The following is a 25,387-nucleotide window of genomic DNA, read 5'->3' on the forward strand; positions in this document are numbered from 1 at the left end:
TTCCCTGCCCTGTGGTAAGTCCTAGGTCCTCCCCTCCCCGTCCATTCCTAGGAAGGTGAACATCCAAACTGGCTAGGCTCCCACAAAGCCAGCACATTACGTAGGTTCAAAACCCCGTGCCATTGTCCTTGGCTTCTCATCAGCCCTCATTGTTCGCCATGCTCAGAGAGTCCGGTTTTATCCCATGCTTTTTCAGTCACAGTCTAGCTGGCCTTGGTGAGCTCTCAATAGATCAGCCCCACTGTCTCCGTGGGTGGGTGCACCCCTTGTGGTCCTGACTTCTTTGTTCATGTTCTCCCTCCTTCTGCTCCTCATTGGGACCTTGGGAGCTCAGTCCAGTGCTCCAGTGTGGGTCTCTGTCTCTATCTCCATCCATCACCAGATGAAGGTTCTATGATGATATGCAAGATATTCGTCAGTATTGCTATAGGATAGGGTCATTTCAGGTTCCCTATCCTCAGCTGCCCAAGGAACTAACTGGGGACCTCAGCTTGGGCATCTGGGAGCCACTCTAGGTTCAAGTCTCTTGCCAACTCTAAGGTGGCTCCCTTAACTAAGAATTGTGCAGTAGGATCAAAAACCCACTGCAATTGTTCTTGAATTCTCAGTATTCCTCATTGTCTGCTATGTTCAGCTAGTCCGGATTTATCCCATGCTTTTTCAGACCTAGGCCAGCTGGCCTTGGTGAGTTCCCAATAGAACATCCCCATTGTCTTAGTGTGTGGGTGCACCCCTCGTGGACTTGGGCTTCCCACAGGTCAGGGAACCCTGATTGCTCTTCGAGCAGATGAGGGAGGGGGACTTGATCGGGGGAGGGGGAGGGAAATGGGAAGCGGTTGCGGGGACGAGGCAGAAATCCTTAATAAATAAATAAATTTAAAAAATAAAAATAAAAAAAATAATAAAATAAAAAAAAGAATTGTGCTTCCATGCTCCCCTATCTAACCTTCCTTTATCCCAATCCTCCTTTTTCCCCAAGTTCCCCCCATTCTCCCCTTCTCCCTTTTCTCTCCCCATCTCCCGTTACCCCCATCCCACCCCACCCCCAAGATCTCAATTTTCTCCCCGGCAATTTTGTCTACTTCCCATAGCCAAGAGGACAACTATATGTTTTTCCTTTGGTTCACCTTCTTACTTAGCTTCTTTGGGATCACCAATTGTAGACTCCGTGACCCTTGTTTATGGCTAGAAACCAATTATGAGTGAGTACATCCCATATTCATCTTTTTGGGTCTGGGTTACCTCACTCAGGATAGTGTTTTCTATTTCCATCCATTTGCATGCAAAATTTGAGAAGTCATTGTTTTTTTACCGCAGCGTAGTACTCTAATGTGTAGATATTTCACACTTTCTTCATCCATTCTTCCATTGAAGGGCATCTAGGTTGTTTCCAGGTTCTGGCTATTACAAATAATACTGCTATGAACATAGTTGAACAAATGCTCTTGTCATATGAGGACTCTAAGTTTTCATGTGTCACTGAGCAAGTTACTTAATCAGGGATGAACCAGTTTTGCCTACTACGTTCAAATGGTGGCTTTCCAGCATTTCACAGCATCTGCTCTCTGGGCTTCACTCCATACACCACACTGTGTGTGCCGCCCCACATATACACCACATCTCTCATACCCACCTCAGACACCATGCCTCATGCACACAGCTCATATACACACCTCTCATATCATATCACATATACATACCTCCTACACCATGCCTCATACACCACACCACATGTACACACCTCTCACACCACATATACACACCTCATACATCACATATACACACCTCACACCACATATACACACCTCTCATACCACATATACACACCTCATACATCACATATACACACCTCACACCACATACACACAACTCTCACATCACATATACACACCTCATACATCACATATACACACCTCACACCACACACACACACCTCTCACACCACACCACACACCTCTCACACCACATATACACACCTCTCACACCACACCACACACGCCACATCTCCTACGCTACATCACACCACACTAGCACCACACCGTGTGGCTTTTGTTGCTAAGTGGTTTTCTGCCCATCAGCGCCTGTATGCTCTGCTTCCTCCCGACCTTCAAATGCTCTGTGCGTCCTCTGTTTCTGACCCCTACCTAGAGCTCACCCGGTTGCCTTCTCATGCAGGCCTGTGTCAGGCCACTCTGCTCCCTCTCTCTGGCGTATTCTTCTGTCTTTGGGGTTGGTGTATCCCTAACAAGTTGTGGCATGAGCAATTACAATTTACTTTTGGTATAGGGTCTTATAATGTGTTCTAGTCTGGTCAAATGCACTGTGCAGCCAAGGCTGTGCTCAAACTCGCAAATCTCTAATCTCCTTAGAATGCTGGGTGTAGGCATGCCAATGATCACCATATTCTAATAGATATGATAACCTTTGACTGCAACATCTGCCCCAAAGTCAGACAATACGAAAAGCAAATTAGTAGTATAGATGAAATCCTGCAGTCGACTTCTGACCTTAACAACAAGCCCTGCTCCATGACGAGTTTTTCTCAGTAAAGAGCAGAAAGGCCTTGAGATGAGTCCTATCAAGCCCGAAGTTATCACAGTACATTTAAAATAAAAGTATAAGGTTAGGACAGATAATCAGAAAACACAGTAGAACTGGCAGCTGTCCCTTTACTTTCCCCTCGCTTATAGTCCACGTCCTCAGGACTTGACACTAAACATCTGTCGTGTGAGTGCCCGTCACTAGGCCACTAGGGTGATTATGTTGATGACGATGCCGAGCTGATGCTACTATAAACAAAGCCACCAGGAGATATGTCCTTGAACAATGCCAGCACTTACAATTTTCTTCACTAGGTTAGTACATAATTCATTGCACGTAGCTGCCTTCTTTCTGGCTAATGATGTAAATGAGCCAAATTTTGAACCCAATCCAGGACCTTTGCCCATGCTCAGAAGTAAATTCACTGTACAACAAAGTAAAAACACCAGAACTGAATGTTGACCCTTGCTCTTATCAGAGAGACCATGGCAGATTCCTTTTCCTTCTTCTTGACAGTTCGTCTGTGTCGGCGGGAGCCCCAACAGAATGAAAGCGTTTGCACAGTTTATGCACAAGGAACTCCAGCTGGAGGGAGATGGAGACAACATTGAAGACATCTGTGCAGGAACGGACAGATATTGCATGTTCAAGACCGGCCCTGTGCTTTCCATCAGTGTAAGTACGGGAAAGCTGCAGGCCAGCCAGCCTTTGCACGCTGACCCAAGCTGGGATACCTTCCGAACACGGCTTTCCCCCAACTCTGCCTTGCCTTCACGGGTGCAAGGAATGCAAGTGAAGAGGTTGACACAGTGAAAAAGGTTTCCAGGGCAGGGCAGAGCTTGCAGGGTCACCACTACCTTTACACTCCACTTACTACTTAACTGTCTGAGGTGAGGACAATAGACTTCAAGGCTCACACATCTTTCTATTCTTAATTGATCAACATGCTTCCCTCTCCAGCCATTTTCCTTCCTCTGTCCTTTATCCAGCTTTAGGAACACCGAATTTTTCATAGAGGCCAATTCTCGGTACCGTTAGAATACACCATGACTAAGCTTGCTAAGAAGCTGCAAGCGCATTTCCACAGATCTCGTGTGGCATGCTCTCCTCTCTAGAACCTGAGAGCTGTTCTGGACACTGTCTAAAGACGAAGTGAAGGCAGAATGACTCTCTGAGCAGTTCCCACCAGTGCAAGCGTTTAGAACGGTGTCTGTGCACATCCACCCACTCTGCCTGCCTCAGCCCTCCGCGCACGGCTGGATGCAGAAGCAAAATGCTGAGTCTGGCGTGCATTTGGATATGGTGGTCCTCTCAAAGGGCATAAGCTGCGGACAGTGAGTAAGACCTGCATAGATGTGACAGTTCTGAAGACCTCAGCTGGAAATGCCCTCTATATGAGGGACAGTCATGATTCATTGAGCTCTCAAATTGCTCAGATTACTTAGTAATGAAATGTAATGAGAGCTGGGAACACTGGGTAACAAAAGAAAACATATAAAATACCACAGTGGTAGAGAAGTTGGTCTTCCCTCTAAGACAAGAGTGCCCAAACCCCGCTTTGGCTTCTAACGGCAGAATTCATTCTTTTATTAATTTTTTCATTCAATAAAAAATTATATATTATCTGCCTTAGAAGGAGCTAAATATTCCCTGATGCTGTCCTATTAACTTTTCAGTTACAATCCTTTGAACTATAATTATTTGTCCTATCTTGTATGGTAAATCGAGAAAGAAAAACTAAAATTTATCCCAAAAGTGAAACTACTCTAAATGATCAGAAGAGCTTCATCATAAGACAAAGCCAGAGGTAACCTTGTGTTCTATCAGGGAACATGGCCCAGATGGTCAAGGCTAGCTGCTTAGAAGACTAGGCAGACCAGATTCTGTTGACTCTCTATGGGAGCCTTTACCCATTGGGAGGAATGGATGGGGAGTGAGCTGAAAAGGAGGAGGAGGGAAGGAGGAAAGGAGGAGGAGGGAGGGGGAGGGAGAACCGTGGTTGGAATGTAAAATAAAGAAAAAATAAAATAAAAAGGAATACTAGGCAGGCAAGGGGTTCCCAGTATAGACCTCTTTGCAAGAGAAACACAAGAATCTATTTATAATTTTATCATCACACTGAAACATAAGTTCTGAGCCTAGGTTAACAAATGGCTGGTTTTAAAGAAGCTAAGAGATAAAACAATAGCTCATCCTCTAGTTTACAGTTGCAGCAAATGGTAGTTTATTAATCTGTTGCAGAGCGAGTGCCAAAGCCCCAAACTTGTCAATCTTGAATACATAGATCAATGCACATTTGATTCCTGGATCCAGGAGGCTTACTAAGCTTTTAGAAATCAGGGCATATTGAATGGGGGGCAGGAATGGTGACCCCAGAGGCCTGTGGAAACCCCTGGTTTCCACAGTTTAATATTCTTGATAAAGGGAAGGAGAGGGAGCTCAGGTTGAGGACATCACGACCAAAGCTCTAGTGGTTTTCCAAAGTCTCTACGGCCATGGACATATTAACATATCTGCCATCATGTTAAAAGTGCAATAGCCACTACTGAAACTCAACTCCAGTTTCTACAACTTACAGCATGGAATGTCTTTCTGAAGATTTGTTAGATGTAACAGAACCACCGGAAATGGCTAAATCCTCTAGCCTGTGTCAAGTGACCCCCTAGTCTGGTGACTGTGATTGTTTTGAGATAAATGCTAAGTTAAACCAGGCTGTGGTCATGATCAATGGCAATTTAAACTGATTGATGGGTTCGGCATTAGCTTCAAACTCTTGAGTGGTATAAACAGAGGTTTCTCTGTCCCTCCCCATCCCGCAACTGCTTCTAAATGATCACTCAGAGGCTTAATATAAATTACAGAATGTTTGCTGGGCGGTGGTGGTGCACGCTTTTAATCCCAGCACTTGGGAGGCAGAGGCAGGCGGATCTCTGTGAGTTCAAGTCCAGCCTGGTCTACAAAGGGAGTTCCAGGACAGGCTCCAAAGCTACAGAGAAACCCTGTCTCAAAAAACCAAAAGAAAAAAAGAAAAAAAATTACAGAATGTTTGTCCGATAGTTCAGGCTTATTACTAACTAGCTCTTACATTTAAATTAACCCACTTATATTCACCTATATATTACCACATAGCTGCTTCTTTCTCTCTATCTTCAGTTTGGCTAACTTACCTAGCTTATATTCTGCCTTGCTATAGGCCAAAGTAGCTTTCATTATCAGCCAATGAGAGCAACATATACAGTGTACAGCATATATGTATATGAACTCAGCGTACAGAAGGGTTATCCCACAGCAGGTTGGAAACTGAAGCCAAGTTTCTCCCTTAGAGTCCTTCTGAACTCACATGGAATTAGCAGCAAACAGTTGAGGCTACATTTGAACAACAGGGTTTGTTTCTTTCCACTGGTTAGCGTGAAGTAAGACTGGTGAAATGGCAGCCAAAATTATGTCTTTTCAGTTCCATGTCAACTGTGTATGCAGAGGGAGTTCGTTGACAAGACCCTCATAGGGAGACGAAAGCTGACCCTGCCCTGGCACACCTGTACTTGGCCTTCCGACCTCTGTTCTTTCCAGTTTAACTGGCAGTAGGATGTCTCTCTCAAGTCCTCACAGATGGACTCATCCATCAGTGTGCCACACAGGCATCACTTAGAGATGACTTATGTTTTCCCAAGCATGGGTACAGTCTTAAAGATTATGTAAATTTATACAAGGGCTGTTAACTTGTAAGGAAGAAAAAATACGTCCTGCTCACTTCTGCATGTGTGAGATGTGTAATGATTCTCCCCTCTCTCAACAGCATGGGATGGGCATCCCCTCCATTTCTATTATGCTCCACGAACTCATCAAATTACTCCACCATGCACGCTGCTGTGACGTCACCATCATCCGAATCGGAACGTCAGGGGGAATTGGTGAGACAGACTGTTTTCTACCATTAAAACTGAGATTTTTTTTTACGTCTCTGTGTTAATCCACAGCACACCAACATATATGGAGCCCAACAGAAATCCACATGGACTGCAAAGTACTGGGAGGCTGGACTTAAGGATTTAACTCCTCTTCTCCCCCTTATTTCTCATTTCTCTCTCTCTCTCTCTCTCTCTCTCTCTCTCTCTCTCTCTCTCGTGTGTGTGTATGTGTAATTCCACTTTTGTTCACATAAAGATAAGTGGAATTATTAGAAAGTATGGTTTATAGCATGTTCTAGTTTGTTCCTTTGTTGCTGTGATAAAAGACTTTGATCAAAATCAACATGGGGAGGACAGAAGACAGAATCTTTGGTTGAGGCTCCCTCTTCCCAGGTGACTTTAGTTTGAGTCCAGTTGACAAAAACTTATCAGCACATGGAAAGAGGTGGTTTTGAGCCTGAAAAATTTTTGCCTAACAGGAATGAGGGTGTTCAGGTCAAGAAAATATGGATTTTTGCCTGTTTTATCTACTAAGTATCAGACCTTATAGCAACCACCGACTAGCAACATGCTGCTTTTGGCTCTTCTTGTTGATCACTGCTGCTCTTTTCTTGGTTGTGTCTCTTACTTGACTGCATAGCAGAAAGGATTGTGTGGGCTGGTAGGGAAAGTCTGCGGCTACATAAGTTTTTCCAAGAGACTCCCTGCCTCGCTTCTATCGTTTCTCAGGGCATAGATTTTTCATGGTGTCCTTTGACCATGTCACTACACGCAAATGCAGACACGCCATTCTCAATGGGAAGGTTTGGCTGACAGAGAGGCAGGACAACATGGTTACATAATAGGGAGTGAGCTTTTAAAAGACAAATCCCTTCGCGTTGCTCAAGTAAGCATTTTGGAGCGAGAGGAGCTCTCAAAAATCTTCAAAGGACCAGAGAAGTGGCATGTGTCACAGATGGCGCTCGCTAAGATCAAGCAAGTTAAAAAAAAACCACAGCCTTTCCAGAGCTATAATCTGAGAAAGACAGGCAAAGCCCCCATATGTGGGCAAACAAACAAACAAAAAAAAAACCCAAACATTTGTGGGTCCTCTTTTAAATGGAAATGGAGAATATAAGCAACCAGTGTTGATCAGACATCCTTCTAGATGGCGGTTTACCCAACAGCATCCCAAATAATCAGTTTCAGGGAAAAGGCATGCCTGGGAAAGACATGGTTACCGTAATTCTTGGTTTGTGGGATACACTGATTTGCCTTCTAAGGTCACAGCTCCACATTCTGTTCTCCTGAATGCTGCAATTGTCACTTGATATGAACGAGTCTCCAGTGATATGATGAGTCACTCTAGTGACCATCTAAATCATGATCATGGTCTTGTGTTTCATGATAACATGGTACAGACAACAAGATAGTACCAACAGCGTGACAGAGGCCTGTCAACAGAAGCAAATTAAACTGTTATACTAATGGAAATGGCTTCATTTCAGAGTTGCATCTTCATTACTAATACTATAACTAAGAGAAGCTCATCCATTCTGTTTGAAGCAAAACTGTATTTGAAGATGGAAAACACAGATATTACTTATTTTTTTGCTGACATCAGTTCCTTAACTGAGAAAATACTTTGATAAGGGAAATATAAGCAATTAAAGCGCCTTTTTTTTTTAGACAAAAATGCTATCAATGCTTCTTTGATGAATCTATGTGTCACGGCAGTGTAAAGAAAACACATTTTCAGCATCTCAGGACATTCTGAACAATGTAAGCAGTCCCTTATTTTTGGCTGACTTAAAATGCATCTTACCAAATGGAGCTATAGCTTCAGAGGCTACTGTGATGTTTAGCTTCCTCTGTCAACTTGACACAACCTAGCATCCTTTGGCGAGAGTCTCAGAGACATTATCTACCTTGGGTGGGCCTGTGGGTGTATCTGGAGAATGTCTTGACAAAATTCAGTGATGTGGATGTGACCATAGGCAGGGGGTTGCGAATTGTGTAAGAGGAGGGAAATGGAATTGAGCGCAAGCAAGGAAGTACACGTGCATTCAATGTTTTCTCTGCTCTTGACTGTGGATGAGACCGGCTGCTTCTACTTCCTGCCTTAAGTTCCCCATAATGATGGATAATAACCTGCAACTGTAAACAACATAAACCTGGTTTCCCTGTCATGATGTTGTATTTCAACAACAGAAATTAAACAGTACAGTCGTCTTGGGTGTCTAGGTGGAAATGTAAAGTGTTCTGTAATTAACCCTAGTTGGGCATATTGGAATTTATCCTAAACCAGGATGAGTCTATGGTCCATATCCAAGGTCGCTAAAACATTTTCTGTAAAGTGCCAGACAGTAAAAGTTCTGGGCTTTGCAAACTATGCTCTTTCTGTTGCTAGTTCTCAATGCCACGCCATAGCTCAGATACAGCAAGGACAGTATGTGAATGAATGCGTGGTCATGCCGCAACAAAGCTTCATTTACTAGGACAGCGACATGTGGCCTGTGGACCAGAGTTTGCGGACCTGTGTTGTGTAGCAATTTTACAAAAGCATGTGCTCGCTGACCATATTTCTACCGAATACTCATGATGTGATAGGCACAGCACCAGACCTGGGGAGAGGGCGACGAACTGGCACTGTTTTAAACTTGATACACCTTGTATTCTTCCACTAGAGAGCTAGACAAACAAATGACTGTAAACAGTGTGATGAGTGTTCAGAGAGAGGCTGCCCAGGGCACCATCGAGATACACCTTCTTCCCCAGGTTTTCAGTAGAGATCAGGGCAAATCAAAAGGTGGACGCTCACTGTAAACCTATATTTGCTCCCTTTTATTTAGTTATGCTTATTTCATTGGTTAGCCCTCCCATGGCTAGGACTTTTGGAAGAGAGTGACTCCTGATGGCAGCTGAGGAACGCTGGCATCAGTGTAAAGAAAAGGAGTCGGGAGAGCAAGAACACACCCAGGCAGGGAGGAAAGGAGTTGACAGAAAATGGCATCTCAGTGGGTCCAGGCCCCTTGAGCAAGGCAGACTTTGCAGCAAGGGAAGGTCAGCCAAGAGGCCTAATTTGCATGGAGCCCAGGAGGAAAAGGAGGCTACGTGATGAGCATCTGAAGGAAGATTGGAGAGAGCTGCCAAGAAATTATAGTAATCGAGGGTTCTGCAGGGAGATTAAATATCAAGTAGTCACATCCCTTTATGAAAGCTACTTGCTGGCAGGTTCATTTACTTTCTTCCTGACCTAATTTATTCAAATTTGAGCCTGAAGGCTGGCATGAATTTGCACATCCAAGAATCATGTTTGTCTTGAAATCTAAACCCCACCACATTGTAAATGCGAATCTGGGTAGACAGCCAATGAAAATGCCTGTTCTAAAGGTTATTCGATGGCTTTCAGGGAAAAAAAATATTTTTAAAGATTTTAAGCAGGGCAATCATTAATAAACAGCATTAATTCATGTTGACAGAGTAGGTTCCATACTACATGTCACAAAAGTCACTCTGCGCAATCTTCTGGGATCGCTAATTTATTCCGTATTGCAGGGATTGCCCCCGGGTCTGTTGTGATAACAGATACAGCTGTAGACTCCTTCTTCAAGCCTCGGTTTGAGCAGGTAATCCTGGACAACGTGGTCACCCGAAACACTGAACTTGACAAAAAACTGGCTACTGACTTGCTCAATTGTAGCAGAGAAATCTTCAGCTTCCCAACCCTCATCGGACACACGATGTGTACCTACGACTTTTATGAAGGTGAGAATCCTGTACACGCTGCAAAAGCAGTAGGAAAATACTGGCAGCTGGTTATACAAACCCACAGTTGATATTAAAACTGCATACTAGCAAGTTAATCATGAAACTAGCAAGTTTCAAGGGGGCAGCAAATAGCCTTTTTACTTACTAAAGCGTAGCGCCCTGAGGGCTTAATAAGCAGCCGAGAAACATGCAGAATGAGTTGATATTGAGAATGGGTTTGATCCTCTATCAGTCTGAATACTAAAATGCAATTAGTGATGTTGACAGCATCCTCTCTCTGCTCATGACTTTTACTTAGATTGCTAACTCTAAGACAGAGGAATACGCTGGTCCTATGCTTCTGCCATTCACCTGAACACTGGGCGAGAAATAAGATCGGGAAATGGGGAGAAAAGTTCACTTAAACAGATCCTATGGGTGGATCTTTTATCCCATAGCCAAGAACATAGGGTCTCCATAGAGTTATCTTGAAGGTCATTGCCAAATAGCAGCTCTTGTTCCAAGGGATGAGGGGCAAGGCAAAACCAAAACAAGACACAACAAGCCCCCGGGACAGACTGTATTCATTACAGAAGAATCTACCCTACCTTGATGTCATAGTACATTGGGCTTCCAGCAAATCTTGTGCTGTAGTTGTGTTCATAGAATAATCACAGCTAATCTTAAGATTTCATCATCTTTTACTTTTCTCTCTATCAAAGTTTATGTAGTTACTTTAAGAATCTGAAAGCCATACATGGAAATAGATTGTATTCTCTTTGCATTGTTCGGGTTAGTGAAGGTGTTTGAGGGACTGATGGACAGACTGAGACTGTTCTAGGATGTTGACTCTTAAGCACTTCATTTAGAGGGTCACCCACCCGTGCGTTTGCGTCACAGCTCATAAACCGAAGCCTGGTGGCGTCAGTGTTACCATTGGCCCGTGAGATACTGTTCCAAATGCGAATTATTTTGCCAACATTTGTAATTTCTAGAGCTGTTCATATGAGAAATTCCGATGTTTGGCTTCTCCGAATGACATAAAGTGGCGTTAAAAGGTACAAAATGCTCCACGCATGACGGCCCTGGAAAGCCCTGGCCCACATCTGGGGCTGCTTATGGTCGGTGAAGTGAGGCCACACCGATCTGCCTAGGCAGATCCTTCCACTCATATTACCCATGGCTTCTGCACCATGTGGGTTTGCCTCAGCATAAATAACACCGTTAGAGGTGTTGGCAGGCAGCACCGGAGAAGAGAGAAGGAACAGGGAAAGGCTCACTGTCAGGACAGAAGCCACGGAGAACAGGAGCGAAAGACAGGAAAGGCTTCCGGAAGGGACAGTGCAAATAATGGATGGCAATTGGCTTCCATCCGGATACTGCTGGGTAGGAAAATTTAGAATGCACACATGGCAGAAGGCACGGGGTTAGGTAACATCAGACTGTACTCCACTTCCTTCTGTCCCCACTGGTCAACCGACGTGAAGTAAGCCCGAAATAATGGGACAATATGAAAGGGAAAATTCAAGCGAAGGGTTAGCATAAAGCCTGAGAGGTCTGTGAGGGACAAGGGACACACCATTTGCCTGTTTGGCCATGGTGGTCATACGGAGCGTGGCAGTGTCCAAACCGTTTGCCTCAGGAGTGTCCCTGAGGCATGGAGGGTAAGACGCCTCTCTCCCCCACCACCCTGCCTGCCCCATGTCTCCACCTGGCCTGGGATCCCTGCCACTGGGACAATCTGAGTTTCTCCTCAAAGGAAAACTTTCCCTGTGACCCCCTCACCCGGCTCCTGATGTCCCCGCTGTCCTTTAGAACTGGGGCACTCCTTCCTGTATGGATGTTCTACCCTCTTTTATGAGATTTGAACCAGGCACAGCCATGTTCTCTTTGGAAGAAAGATTCAGCAGCCAGGTTGATTCCCCAGAGGAGGATCACTCCAGAGGTGGGGACAGAAGCAGAGCCCTGAACCGCTGGGCAGTCTTTCGCTGACAACACTGCCACTGAGGTGAGACATGAGCCGCTAAATCACTCCGTCCTTTTTCAGGCCAGGCCCGCCTAGACGGAGCCTTGTGTTCCTTTTCGAGAGAGAAGAAGCTGGACTACTTGAAGCGAGCATATAAAGCTGGGGTCAGGAACATCGAGATGGAGTCGACGGTGTTCGCGGCCATGTGTGGCCTGTGCGGTCTGAGAGGTAAACTTCTCGCGAATGCCAAGGACGCCGCCCCTCTTTAAGGCCATCTTAGGTTCATTCTTCGGGAGGAGGGAAGGGGGCCCAGATAAATTTTGTTTTGTGTCGAATGCACGCTTTAAAATTACTCAGAATATACATTATCTCATAGTGTTTGGTGAGCAGGTAGGACGCTGCTCCCATCACGGTGATGAGGAAGCAAAGCTCAGGGATCAAAAAGTCAAGGGCACACGCTGGCTGATGGTGTAGCTAGGACCCAACTGCAAGCTCCTTGTTCTCCATCTCGGTGGTGGCTGCCGTTTCTTCTCATAATTGCATTTGTTGAGACAGGATGCAAATGAGAGATTCCTAAAATAGTCTATCAGTCATAATTTTAATTAGCATGGGTCAGGAAAAGGTAGGAGGGGAAGGTGCCATTTGGGAAAGGCCACATGGGAACCTGGGAAGCACGTTCTGGAAAGTGTAAATGGAAAGCTAAATATATCAGGAGCACACAGGTGTGCTGCGGGAGCAGGTGGAGGCAAGCACAGGGTGGAACGGTGAGAAATGGGAGGTGCCGGGGAGACGGGCAGGTTGTGTGCCTCCCTGTTAAAACGTGGGCTTTCTGTCTGGAAACAGGGAGGTGCCGGAGAGAAGTTTCGATAGACTTTCTCTGGGTTCTGAGTTCTCTGGTTCTCTGGGGCCAGAGAAGAAGCGGGAAGGGGACTAAAAAGGCCAGAGCAACTTCTAGCAAAGTACAAAGCGCCAAGGTGATTAGCGGAGGGTAATGCGATGACGTCAGACTCTGCACGGGTTCAGAAGAGAACCCCAGCAGGAACCGCTGAGGTTTCGGTGTGAGTTCCAGGTGCGAGGCTGACTCTACAGCTTCCCAGAGGAGTGAGCTTGTCACAGTGGGGACAGAACATGTTTAGGTGAGGATTTGGAGACAGTGACATGCAAATGAAGGTCAGGTAAGCAGGGGGACTTCTAACTCAGGCTCGGATGTAGGGTTTGGACTGGAGGAGTAAACAAACGTATATGTTGATGGTGTAAAGATGGCATTTGAAGAGAATATGGTAGATGAGATGCGGCGAGCATAGGCATAGATGGGAGGAGACCAAAGTTAACGTTAGGGACTCGAGGAAGACTCCGAAGGGGATCAGTGATGTCACAGAACCCGAAGAGGATCAGTAATGTCACATAATACCAGCAGAGTGTTCCCTGCTGCCCAGAGGATAAAAACGTCACATAAGAACCCTGAGTTCTAACCTTTGGTCTTAGAGCCAATACATTTTCATATGCGTGCTATAAACACTGCACTTGTGGTAACCTTTCTGAGAATGGACTTTGGAATGAGAAAGATTCAATAAGGAGATTTATTAAGAGACACTGTTTTTAACCACTCCTACTTCAGAATACACATACACACGTCCATGCCAATCCCTGTACTCTATGGGTGAAGACCCACAAACTGTTCCTCGTGCCGTTTGATAGTTTCCTTTTCATGTGTAGGTATGTGTGTGATGTGCATGTACGTATGCATGTTAGCATGTGTGTGGGCACATGTGCATGCGTGGGCATGTCATGTGGAAGCCGGGGATCAGTAATCAACCTCAGCTGCCCCTCTACGTATGTCGGACCCTGAGCTCACTGACATGGCTGGTTCTGCCGAGCAGATTGCTGAGATGGGGGGGGGGACACTTCCTCTGCCTTCAGCAGCTGGGATTACATGCAGGTCTCCACACTTACCAGGCGTTTAGTTAGGTTCGCACAGCAAGCAGTTTAACAGCGAGCCGTGTTCCCAGACCCCACCCCGCCCTCATTTGCGAGCCTGTCTAGAATCCTCATTTTCAGAGAAACCATAGGCCCCGCTTTCCCCTAAACAAATTAGCAAGCACGGGGCCGCTTGACCTCGCTTAGGCAGCAGTGCAGATTCCTGCTCTGGGAAAGGCCTTCTGGGCTTTCTCTATTATGGAAACAAGTGACCGCTTAGTTCAGACCTCTGCAAATATGAAAATGAGCAGAACCTGATATCCAATATGGTCGAATGTAAACTGCTGAGCCAGCAGGCTGCAGGTGTAGGTGTGCTGATGGCCATGGGTTCTTTTTGCAAAAGGCATCTACTGGCCCCCAGGGACCACTGTAGCCTTGTGAATCCTGGGTATCTATCTGCCTTTGTCTTTTGAGACTCCTGCAGAGACCCGAGGGAAACTCTTCTCTTAAGAGAGCCTCTTTGTCCTGGAGGTAGATCTCATGACCTTGCTCTGACCTCCACCTGCAGGCGTGCCTCCTTCACGTCTTGCCTTCCTCTGTCTTCCTGCATCACTCCACTCTCGCTGCTGCTGCTGGAGCTTTGCTTTCTGCTTTCAGCATCCCTGCAGGTCTCCATCTTCCCAGCCACGGCTGCAGCCTCCTTTACATCCTGCAGACCTCTTTTGGCTGCCGACAGGCTAGTTCACCCAAGTATTACTGTCCAGATTTCTTCACAGTCACGGGGGCTGCTTTTATCCCCAAGACAGCATTGTTTTAAAAAGTGCATCTGTGCTCTGTTGGCTGGGGAAGACCCACTGTCAAGGCACAAGGCCCATGCACGGGTTGCTATCATGTCCCCATGTTTCACTGCAACCGCGTAGCATCTTCTCCCTCACCCCTTTCCAGAGGTAAAGCTTGGGCACTGCCACACAGCCCTTTTCCGTTTTAGCCCATTTACCGCCCGCTCTGTGAGCTGGGAAAGCTTTGGGGGAAGGGCTGAGGGTGCATTCACGCTGCTGCTCCAGCAGAAAACCTGAAAGGACATGAATGGCAAGCAGCACAAAGAAGTTCCACCCGAACCCAGAGCCTAGAATCCGTGGGCTTCCAGCTCTCGAGACGCTGACTCCCCTCCTCCGCAGTTATTACCAGCCCAGACCACCCTACTCTCCTGGCTGCCTTCTCTGTCTTTTTATACTATCAGACAGCTGAACAGCCAACAGGAGTTCACAACCATGTGAGAACTGATTGTTTCTGCCTTTGGATATCACCGTAAGTTAACACAGCTCTTTCAGGAACTCGAGTTCTAACTCAAAGGACTCAGTCGCAGAGTTGGAACCCAACCCAGGCAGAAATGGATCATTTTTGCATCTCTCTGGTCCATGGAGGGCTTCTGTCCATGTACCTCACCACTTACCTTCACAATTAATATGAGACTTGGCCTTTCAGGGGACCATTGTATGAGTACCTAAGCCCAATCATTAATATTTAGATCATTTATTTTGCTTCTCTGTTGCATATTCAACACCATTAGCTCATTTCTGGTTTGCTTATACATTAATCTATGCATTGCTTTAGCGTCATGCCTGCTCTAGTTTGCTGTCTGTTGCTGTGATATACACTCTGATGTGGGGAGGAGAAGGTTTATGTGGTTTACACTTCCACGTCACAGTTCATCATTGAGGGAAGTCAGGCCCTATGATGCTACTGGCTGGCTCCCCCATGGCTTGCTCTGCCTGCTTTCTTATACGACCCAGGACCAACTGCTTGTTACAGTCCACAGTGAGCTGGGTCCTCCCACATCGATAATTAATCAAGAAAATGCCCCATAGGCATACCGTAGGCCAGTGTGATAGAGACGGCTCTTCGACAGAGGGTCCCTCTTCCAAGCTGACTCTAATTTGTTTCGAGTTGACAGAAAACAAATCAGCCCAGTGCATAAAGGTGATATTCATTCTCTCTCCACTGTGATGGAGCGCCAGAATAACAAGAAGTTTGTCACTGCTCCATGCCCAACGCCTAGACTAATGTCTGCCATATGGGAACTCAACCCATATTTGCTGAGTGAATGAGTATAAAGAATGGCAACGAGTCTCTACTTGACCTTGGAAAAAGGCCATCGAAAACCAGCGTCTCCATTCCCAGGTCACATTAGTGGTGCAGAATTGTTTGGAGGACGGGAGCCAAGATTTCCCTTTGCCATGAGATTTCTGCAAACCTGCAGTCCCAGGGTCTGTTGTTATTTGGAGGATGGAAGAAGGCCATCAACACCCATCTGTCATGGCTGTTCTTTTGCTCACTGCCCCAGACAAATGTAATAGGGACCCGGTGCCACCTTTACAGACATCCGGGTAAGGAGGCAGTGGACTTCAAAATCACCCAGCATCAGAGAGCTGCCCGCCCCTTCAGAATAATGCAAAACCACTGGACAACAGAAAAGCAACATAATGTTGAATAAGCACATCTGTGACACATCTGTCCCTCTCTTAAAGTAAAATTTACTCCTGATTAAAGAGGATAACCCCCTTGGGCTGTGAACTTGAGATAAATATATTTAACCTGTATCTAGTTTTTAAAGTCAGAGTTGCCTTTTGACACTAGCTTGCACAGTAATAAATGAAACCTAATATTTGTCTAAGATTAGGTTCTGCTCAAGTTTGTCTCAATGCCTTTAGTTGTCTGCAACTCACGGTGGCTTTTTCTTTAGAGTAAAGGAATAATTCCATGTTATTTCTTTTGACAGCTACTTGTAACTTAGGGAGGCATTCATTCTTTAGAGAATTTCTTTGAAACTATTCAATAAAAGGAAACAGAAGCCCTGACTCCAATTCAATTTTTTAAATTCTTCTGTGGATGTTCCCAGCAATGAAGGATCTTTGTGTCGGGGACCTGCATGGTGACCATCGATAAAGCCCAAAAGATGTTACCACAAAATTTTAATGGCTATTTTAGGTTTGTAGCTGTCATATTTCTTAATCCCAAAAGGGAAGAACAATCAGGTTCTTGAAAAATTGTTCCACAAGGATATTTGGCAGCCATTTGTAGCTCTCCACACCTTCATGAGAGAAATAGCGGCTTGGGGTTCGTTAACGTTCCCACCACCATCTCTGGAATTTAACCTCAGCTCTGCGTGACTTGGGCCATTCGCTCCAGAAAGACTGCTGCTTCTGGCAGGAGCCTTCCCATGGAAACACAGGGTTGTGGGGTGGGGTGGGGGCAGGGGTGGTTCCTGGACCAAAGAACCCAAGTGTACACCATTCAGAATCAGAGGCCAGTGCTGTGCTGTGCAGACTGTGAACAGATAACCATCTTGCTTCAGTCACCAAACCATCAGGACAGGGTGGTCCCAAGAGTTGGTGCTGGAATCTAATAAAAAGTTAAGCAGACACAGAATAGCGTTGCATAGCCCTGATCCTGCCATGATCGTTCAACTTTCAAATCTGAAAAATGAGGTGTAAATGTGTAGCTAACTTACTATTTTATTTGCCTGGGGTAATGGTGAGGAGTTACCATATGGCTCCAGCTGGTCTTGATTGCTTGCCTCCACCTCCAGGATTCAGGAGTTACAGATGGGGTCACCACACCACACCTTGCATTACTTTTTTGGTTTAATAATAACTGTGCAAGTTTCAATATGTGTACAGCCTGTATAATGATCAAAATGGGCTAACTAGTATATTCATCATCTTAAACGCTTCTTCTTTTGAGATGAGACATTTAAAATTCTAACATTTAGCTATTGTTTGTCTTGTAAATTTGACAAAGAAAGGATTAAGAAAATATAACTTACTCTGAGATACTTTAACAAATTTTGAATTAAAGCCGGTATACTTTTGGTTGACTGGCTTTAATTCTAATCCTAGCCTTCTCTCACCACTGCCAACACACCCTCTGTGAAGCTGGCACAGCCTATACTGGCCTCTCTCTGCTATGACCCCAAGACCAAGGACCAGGACTAGCATCTCAGGCTCCATGGCCTGTCTTCCCAAGTCATCTTTGTTTCATGACCCATAATTGAGCATATCAAAGTCCTAGCATCATCGCTAGGCCTCCTCAGGGGTAACAATATGGTCTTCCTACTGACAAGATGATGTGAGGCCCTAGGTGGAAACTGAGAGGCATGAAAGGTCCAGAGAGACATCCTTTTTTTGTGATGATGAAGCCAGGTCTAGAGGGAATAGTGAGCAGCCTAAGGAAACACGGCTGAGCAAGAACAAGGATGGAACAGATCCAGCATCACTGCCTCTTGGCTGTTGCTTCTTTAAACAGTGTTACGAACTGCAGTTACTACTAGAAATGATCTGTGCATACCGGTACTGCAGAGAACACTAGCAACAGCTTTCAATGGCTCGGGGATGTTTAAATAGCATTTAAAACTAGGAGAAAAGAATCAGAGGTGGGTGAGTGACATACTCGTAGGGGCCTCAATTTCAAAAACACTGCCCAGGAATCTAGCGCTAATTGTAAATACCTGGACTGAGCTCTGGGCTTCTTGGGTGAAAATGAAAGTAACTTGTGCTATTCCACTCTCATTATAATGAAAGGAAGCGTCGGAGGTGTTTCCTTTCTTGGTTTGTCTTGGCAAAACTTTCTTCCAATGTTAAACTTTGTTCAGAAGTATTAAATAAGTGAAATCATCAGCTATGCCATAGCAGGAAGCATCTTTAATAACACTTATGTAAGAGATGCAGGGCAATCAGAGGATGCACTCTGAACCCTCACTTCCAGGTAATTCAGCATGACTTTGTGTTCCTAAAGAGTTAGAGTCCAGGTATGTACTTTTGTGGTAACTTGGTTTGATTTGGGAAAGGAGTTGAAACTCTTTAGTTTTCAGAGAAGTCAATGAAAAAAGACCTGTTTTCTACAAGTATTTCCTGCCCGGCCCCCTCTGGTTCCAGGTGTCTAGGATGTAGCATGAGAATCTGCATTATCTGTAGTCTCTAGATACAGGTGGCCAGCAGACCAAGTTTTGAGAAACAGAAATAGATTATTTGTATGTCCCCAGACCTGCTGGCCCCTCTAAATGGGAAGGGCTCCACTTGCTTTGTGATAGGTCCCCAACAGCCTGAGCTCAAGGTCTCAAAAAAGACACAGGCTTAGGTTGATGATGATGAGATTCTAGAACCTTCCACAGCAGGCAAACCAGGACAAAAGAGTGTTGGCTTTATACACTCAACCATTGAGGAACAACAGAAGATGGAGGGGCAGAAAGGGGGCGGAGCTAAGAGGAGCTGACCGATAAGCTAGGCCAGGAGCTACAACACAAACCTTTGCTGGGTTCCCAGTTTTCCAGCAGCCGGCTCATTTGGTTTCTGCTGTGTGCATGGGTGTTGGCTCCCAGCCCTTTTAGCTTTGTCTCCCATTAATGCAAAAACCTTGCTGGAGGTTTGATTTGTATCAGAGAGGCTGTGTACACGGCAGAGCAGAGAGTGGTATGGAATCTAAAGGATTTAATGTATGAGCCCTAGACGCTCTGGCTCCCTAAAATTATCCGCAGATATTTTGTGTGCATAGAAATAGGTGTCTTTTTTTTTTTTAATGTGACAGAGACACAGTGGCAACTTCATCAGCTTCTCTATACAGCCGTAGATGATGCCAGAGGGCTGGAATTGCTAGGCATTATGACAAGACCCAGCACACAGTACGCTCTGCCTTAGACCTGTGTGTTCCCGTTACACTCTGTCTGGGTCAGATAGCTGGCAATGTTCTTGGTGACAGGTAGGTCACTAAATGTCTGTCCAGCCCCCAGGAGCTCCCTCCATTCCTAATCTAAGGATTATGGCAGCAAAGTTCCAGGCTTCATTTTTGACAGGTTGTCCTGGGTAATTAGTCCCTTTTATTTGTTCATGGAAATAGCTGGGTGACAAGATCATTATATGAAGCTTGTTAGGGTGAAGAAAGCAAAGCCAAAAATCACTGTTACTTGTTTTCTCCGGATCTGACCTGACCCTTGGAATCCAAGAGAAACGGTCCACTATGTGGACTCAGAGTTCACTCTGTGGAGAGCACAGAACACCAGGTTCCTTTTATCCTTCTGCCATGTGAGGGATTGGAGCCGGACTCTCAGTGGTCCCTGCATCTGCCAGCCACACTGCACTTCACGGACCTGCTTCTCATTAACTTGAAAAGCCGGGGGGGGGGGGGGCAGTCGTTAACTTTCCACTTTAGTCACCTGCCAAGTTGCTTTACAACCAAGCGAGTGAGTTTCGAGTAAACATGGCCCTAGGAGGTGAAATATTCAGCTCTTCTCCAGTTGACTATTTTCGTTGCTCTTTACTCGATTGTGAGCATCATTTTGATGGGTGGGCCGGGGCAAATCGAAACAGTTCACCATGTACTGAAGAGGAATGGATGCAGCTGTGTTTAGCAATTTGGGGGATTTACTGGCTACTTCCTTAGCAGTTGCATCATAATGGGTCATTTGTTTACCTTTTCCAAGCCTTCATTTTAATCATCTGTCTAATTGAACAAACTGTTACCTCATTCATAACATGGCTACCTGAATTATGGGGTCATAATGACTGAATGCAACAAGAAATAAACCAAACGAAAGGACACACGTATTGGAAAATATGTGCAAGTTGAATAGTAAGATGTTCATACCACAAATACCCAAAAAATTCATACAATTTAATAGCAGGGAAGCAAGTAGCCCAATGATCATTGATCACCCGCCCCAATGACTGTGGGAAGGGAAACAATTACAAGCGCTAGTGAGGAGGTTAAAATAAAGGGACCCTAGTATGCTGGCGATGGAGATATGAAGGAGCACCTCCATCGTGGGAAACTGCATCAAGGTCTTGCAGACTAAAAACAGACCCACCACGATAGCTGAAAACCTTATCACTGAATGTCTAAGTTAAAGAACTGAAACCAGTATGTGGGAGAGATGCCACCGCCAGTGTTCACTGCTGTGTCATCCGCAATAGCCACCATAACAAAAACCACCCAAGGGGTCACCAGGGATAACTGGATGGAAAAATACATATAAATGTACGTAAAACAGAACACGTCTGCCTTATAAGGAAGGGGATTTGGGGGTTTGGGGCAGAACAGATGAACACTGCAAACACCGCGCTAAGTGAAATAAGTCCGGGATGGAAAGTGAACCTGCACAGTCCCATTCATGTGTGCAATCAGAAACACCCCTGGGAGTAGAGATTAGAATCGTGGCTACATGAGGCAGGGGAGTGGAAGGGGGTAGGGTGGGAAGTGTGGACATGTTGGCCAAAGGGCACAAGGTTGCAGCTAGACGGAGGAATAAATGTTAATGTTTTAATGAGCATTGTAAGTGAGTATTGTTGCTAATTATGCATATGTCTTAATATCTAAAGGAGTAAATTTCAGTTGTTATTATGAAAAATAAGAATGTGAAAGGATGCATATGTTAGTTAGATTGATTAAGTCTTTCTATAATGCATATCTCCTTTGAAATATTTCACTGTATCTCTAAATATATAGGGCTATCATTTATCAGTGAAAAGTAAAAATTTAAAAGATAGCATGAGCTCTTGTGATTATAGTATACTTCTTCCTAAATTCATACACCCCAGTGACTCCTGAAGCAGCGAGTCAAGAAATGGCTATTACCCAGCTCTATTTTTGTGCTGGCACAGGTTGCCCATGTCCACAGAGTTGACCCCCTTTGCAGAAATGGACTTTTAGATGCTGACTAAGGTTACTGCCACCATTGTCAATCCTAAGGGCTCAGCACTGATCCCAATTTAAAACGTACATGTTGTGAATGCCAGCATTTTAGGCTAATATCCTATAGAACAGATGAGCCCGTTGGCATAACTAACCATGTGATTTGCTTTCCTAGCTGCCGTGGTCTGTGTGACACTTCTTGACAGACTCGAGAGTGACCAAATCAATTTGTCCCACGATGTCCTGGTGGAGTACCAGCAGCGGCCACAGCGGCTAATCTCGAATTTCATCAAAAAACAGCTTGGACTTTGTGGTCAGATGTCATAACTCAGAATCCCACCCATCCCCTGTGGGTTGGTAGATACAGTTGCAATGCTGAAGCCATGTATTGTCTATAACATCCTTATGTAATTCCCATTCTTGGACTAAAATCAGAAAAGATTTTTATGAATCCCTTTATCTTAAAGTTGGACTTATTGTAAGATAATTTAATAACCATGTGAAATAAAGTTCAATTTCCATTTTAGAACCAGTTAACCAAAGCAGTCTAAGAATTAATATTTTAAACTCATGAATTGTGCCATTTGGAGCTTCATATGCAGCATTAATTAAGCGTACATCAAAACAGAGCAGCCATTTGTAGATGGTTGCCAGTTGCTCGCTGAAGCAGATCCAGAAGCGTGTGTTAGGATGTTGTCAGCACTTCGAGGTGTTGGACAAGTGACAAAAATCAATTGTGCACATTCAAAATATTTACAAAAATGTGTCATTGTAATATTGGTCTGCATGGAAGAATTATCCTCAGGGAAATATGGCCATGCCTTTATTTTTTCTATCCGTGCATGATTTCAGTGCACACAGAATGGAATTAGACATTTTTCAATGGCTCTATTTGTGATTTTCACAGATTGTAATGGCTTGAGATCACACTTTTTTTTTTAAATGAAACTCTCAGTAATGTAAAGACCTTTTTGCTTCAGAAATCAGAAGTGACTAAATTGCCTTTGAGCAAACTTTATTTTTTTTTTCCTGTAAGGAAATATGTCATGAGAAAGCTGTATTTATTGATGTTGTTGTTTCAATATGAACTGCAGAAAGAGTTAACTAAATTTAAACCCGAAATCAAGATGGCGAACAAATCCCTCCGCATAACTTTGAGGCAGGTTTTGTTCTGAGCCTGCGCATACACCTCCCCTAGTTGACCCTGAGAGGCAACAAGCAGCAGGACGTTACTTTGAAGGTCCTTATGAACATTAGGAACTGGAGAGACTGGATGGGATAACAGTGAAGGATGCCTTGCGAATTTGTATAATACGTAATGTTGTGTATTTATATTTATATGGTTGTGGAACAAATAAAGCTTGGCTCCTACCAAGCTGCAGAGTGTTTGGATCCAGGACCACACACAGCAAGAATCCCGGCTGAAATCGGCAGGCTCCTAGCTTGCTGAGTCTGAACCAGCCTGTGCCTGTGACAGGAATGGATTTCTCTTTTAAGCAGCAGCAATAAAGGAACCCCCACAAGGTGTTTTGGTTGTGAACTTCTTTTTGGAAGCAGAAATGCTTGGAGTGCAACTTTCCAGGTCTCCCAGTAATTGACCATCAAACACAAACATCTGAACTACAAAAGCGAAGGGCGAGGCAGGAGAGTGTCTCCTCGCTTGCCGGAGTTTTCCTTTCCTTCCTATTTCGTTAAGTGAAAACCACTTCAAAGCAGTTCAATAAGCTTTTGGGTTGAACTTTTATCTGGCTGCCCTTGAAAATCTCGTTTGCTTCCTGCCTTGCTGTGAGAAAGGGAGATTCAGAGAAAGAGATGAATGAGAGAGTTCCCACCTAATCTTCCTGTCACATCCTGACCAAGAGTGTGCTAATGTTCTCCTTGCCAGTAGCTCCTGTGTCAGCAAATAATATCTGGCCACTACTACTTTGAGAAGTCGGCCTCCCTTTGTCGGTTGTTCCAATAGTTAAGGAGTCGGATGAATGGACTAACTCTCCCGCATCATTCCTCGATCTGGCCAGCTTTCCAACTCCCCACTCCCCCACTACTGGATACCACTTTCTGTCTTGTAGACCTCTGCCAGGGTCTCGCTCTCAGTAGCCACACCTCTGTTCTAAAAGTTCAGTTCAGTGCTCACAGCACATAGGCCCTACTTCAACTCCTGTTCGAACTCAATGTTCCCTTCCTCCTGAGCCTTCAGTCAAGTCCACACACCCTCTATTACTTCAAAATAGGCATCATAGCTTGAGATTTTGCCGTGATTTGGGTCACTGTTTAATGAATCCTCAAGGCCTAGACAGTAAGACTCCTGAGGGCAAAGACTATGTCTGCTTTAATGACTGCGCTGTCTCCGAGTACCTAAAGCAATGCTTGTCAGTACTGGGTTTACAAATGAATGTTTGTCTAAAGAGGACTGTGTTTCTGGCAGAGCCCTAGCTTTAAAAACTCTCGCTGTACTGAACAGGCTGTGGGCATCAGTTGATTTTCTTCAGGACACTGTCTTGTGGTTCTCAACACTGGGGCATATTTGTGTTGCCAAGAAAGCCCTTCAAGAACACTGCCTGAGGCCTCACTTCACACACACTCAATAGGCCTCAGGCAGGTCTGTGGTAAAGGATAGCGGGGGAAGACAGCCACTGATTTAGAAGAATGTATCCTGCAGGTGCCCCTCCAGCTGAACTATTATTAAATACCTTTGGCCCATTCTCCACGGGAGTTGTTGCCTAGAAGAGCAACTCCTCAATGCCAGGAATAGTATCTTAATCATTTTCTATTATAAACACTGACTGTACCCAGGAAGGCTGGATGGATTAAGCATACATGTGTACTATTGTCTGTTCATAATATACTAACAATCTAATAATCAAATATATCTTTAAGTCAATGGTTCTAAACCTTAACAGATAACCCTTTCTCTAGGAATATATACCTACATTTAATAAGTCTCATAATCTCTACAAGGACTGCAGCTTTAGAAACATGGTGTTCGGCTTATTTTGCTAACAGGCATCCCATGTGGGGTAGAAATAAAAACTTGAATGAAAGATACATGAACCCCATTGCTTGCCTTCAAGCCATCAGGTCCTGTCTTTTGTCATGGAAGGAGATTAAATTTGTTCAACACATACCGAGTTTCATAAAGCCACACTGTTCCTCCGCAGGATCCAGCATGCCTCTGGACACACAATAAGGAGTCTGAAGATCTGGCCTACAATCCTGATATCTGATTTAGAGCTAAACAAACTAATCTTGCTGATCAGGTTCCCTTTAAAGATGATATTTATGTTTGTATGCATATACACACATACGTGTATACACACACAGACATCCTTCGGTCCTTTAGGACTTTCTCCATCTTTTAAGAATCTTAAAATAATAATAGGGTCCTCATCAGAACATCTCCTAAAATGAGTATCTGGGAAATTTATGATTTGCAATCTGCTTCATTACTCACTCCCTAGTGATGTCCCTGCTTCTGCTGTACTCCTCCCAACTGGTGTCATTCAAGGGAGAATCAATTTAACATTTATTTTTCTACAAACTGAGCATAGCAATTTTCCCTTGAGAACAAACCCCACCATTTAAACACTTTGACTTCTGAAACATTAAATGTGATATTAATGATATCTTATGAGCATAAAGTAGT

General features: G+C 44.7%; 1 protein-coding gene across 1 annotated transcript in view; it reads left to right on the forward strand.

Annotated features, from left to right (window-relative positions):
* The window catches only part of Upp2 (uridine phosphorylase 2), a 39,338-nt gene extending 16,067 nt beyond the window's left edge, over positions 1 to 23,271 (forward strand). Inside the window, exons 3-7 of the mRNA XM_041631619.1 lie at positions 3,058 to 3,216; positions 6,338 to 6,452; positions 9,987 to 10,196; positions 12,226 to 12,372; positions 21,920 to 23,271. Of these exons, the coding sequence (XP_041487553.1) occupies positions 3,058 to 3,216; positions 6,338 to 6,452; positions 9,987 to 10,196; positions 12,226 to 12,372; positions 21,920 to 22,071 (783 nt within the window). The 3' untranslated portion in view covers positions 22,072 to 23,271. The remainder of the gene's footprint in view (positions 1 to 3,057; positions 3,217 to 6,337; positions 6,453 to 9,986; positions 10,197 to 12,225; positions 12,373 to 21,919) is intronic.
* The last annotated feature ends 2,116 nt before the right edge of the window (positions 23,272 to 25,387 follow it).

Source organism: Microtus oregoni, unplaced genomic scaffold (assembly GCF_018167655.1).
Source record: "Microtus oregoni isolate MIOR12 unplaced genomic scaffold, Mior012 000037F_ref0000500, whole genome shotgun sequence".
In the NCBI taxonomy this organism is placed as follows: Eukaryota; Metazoa; Chordata; class Mammalia; order Rodentia; family Cricetidae; genus Microtus; species Microtus oregoni.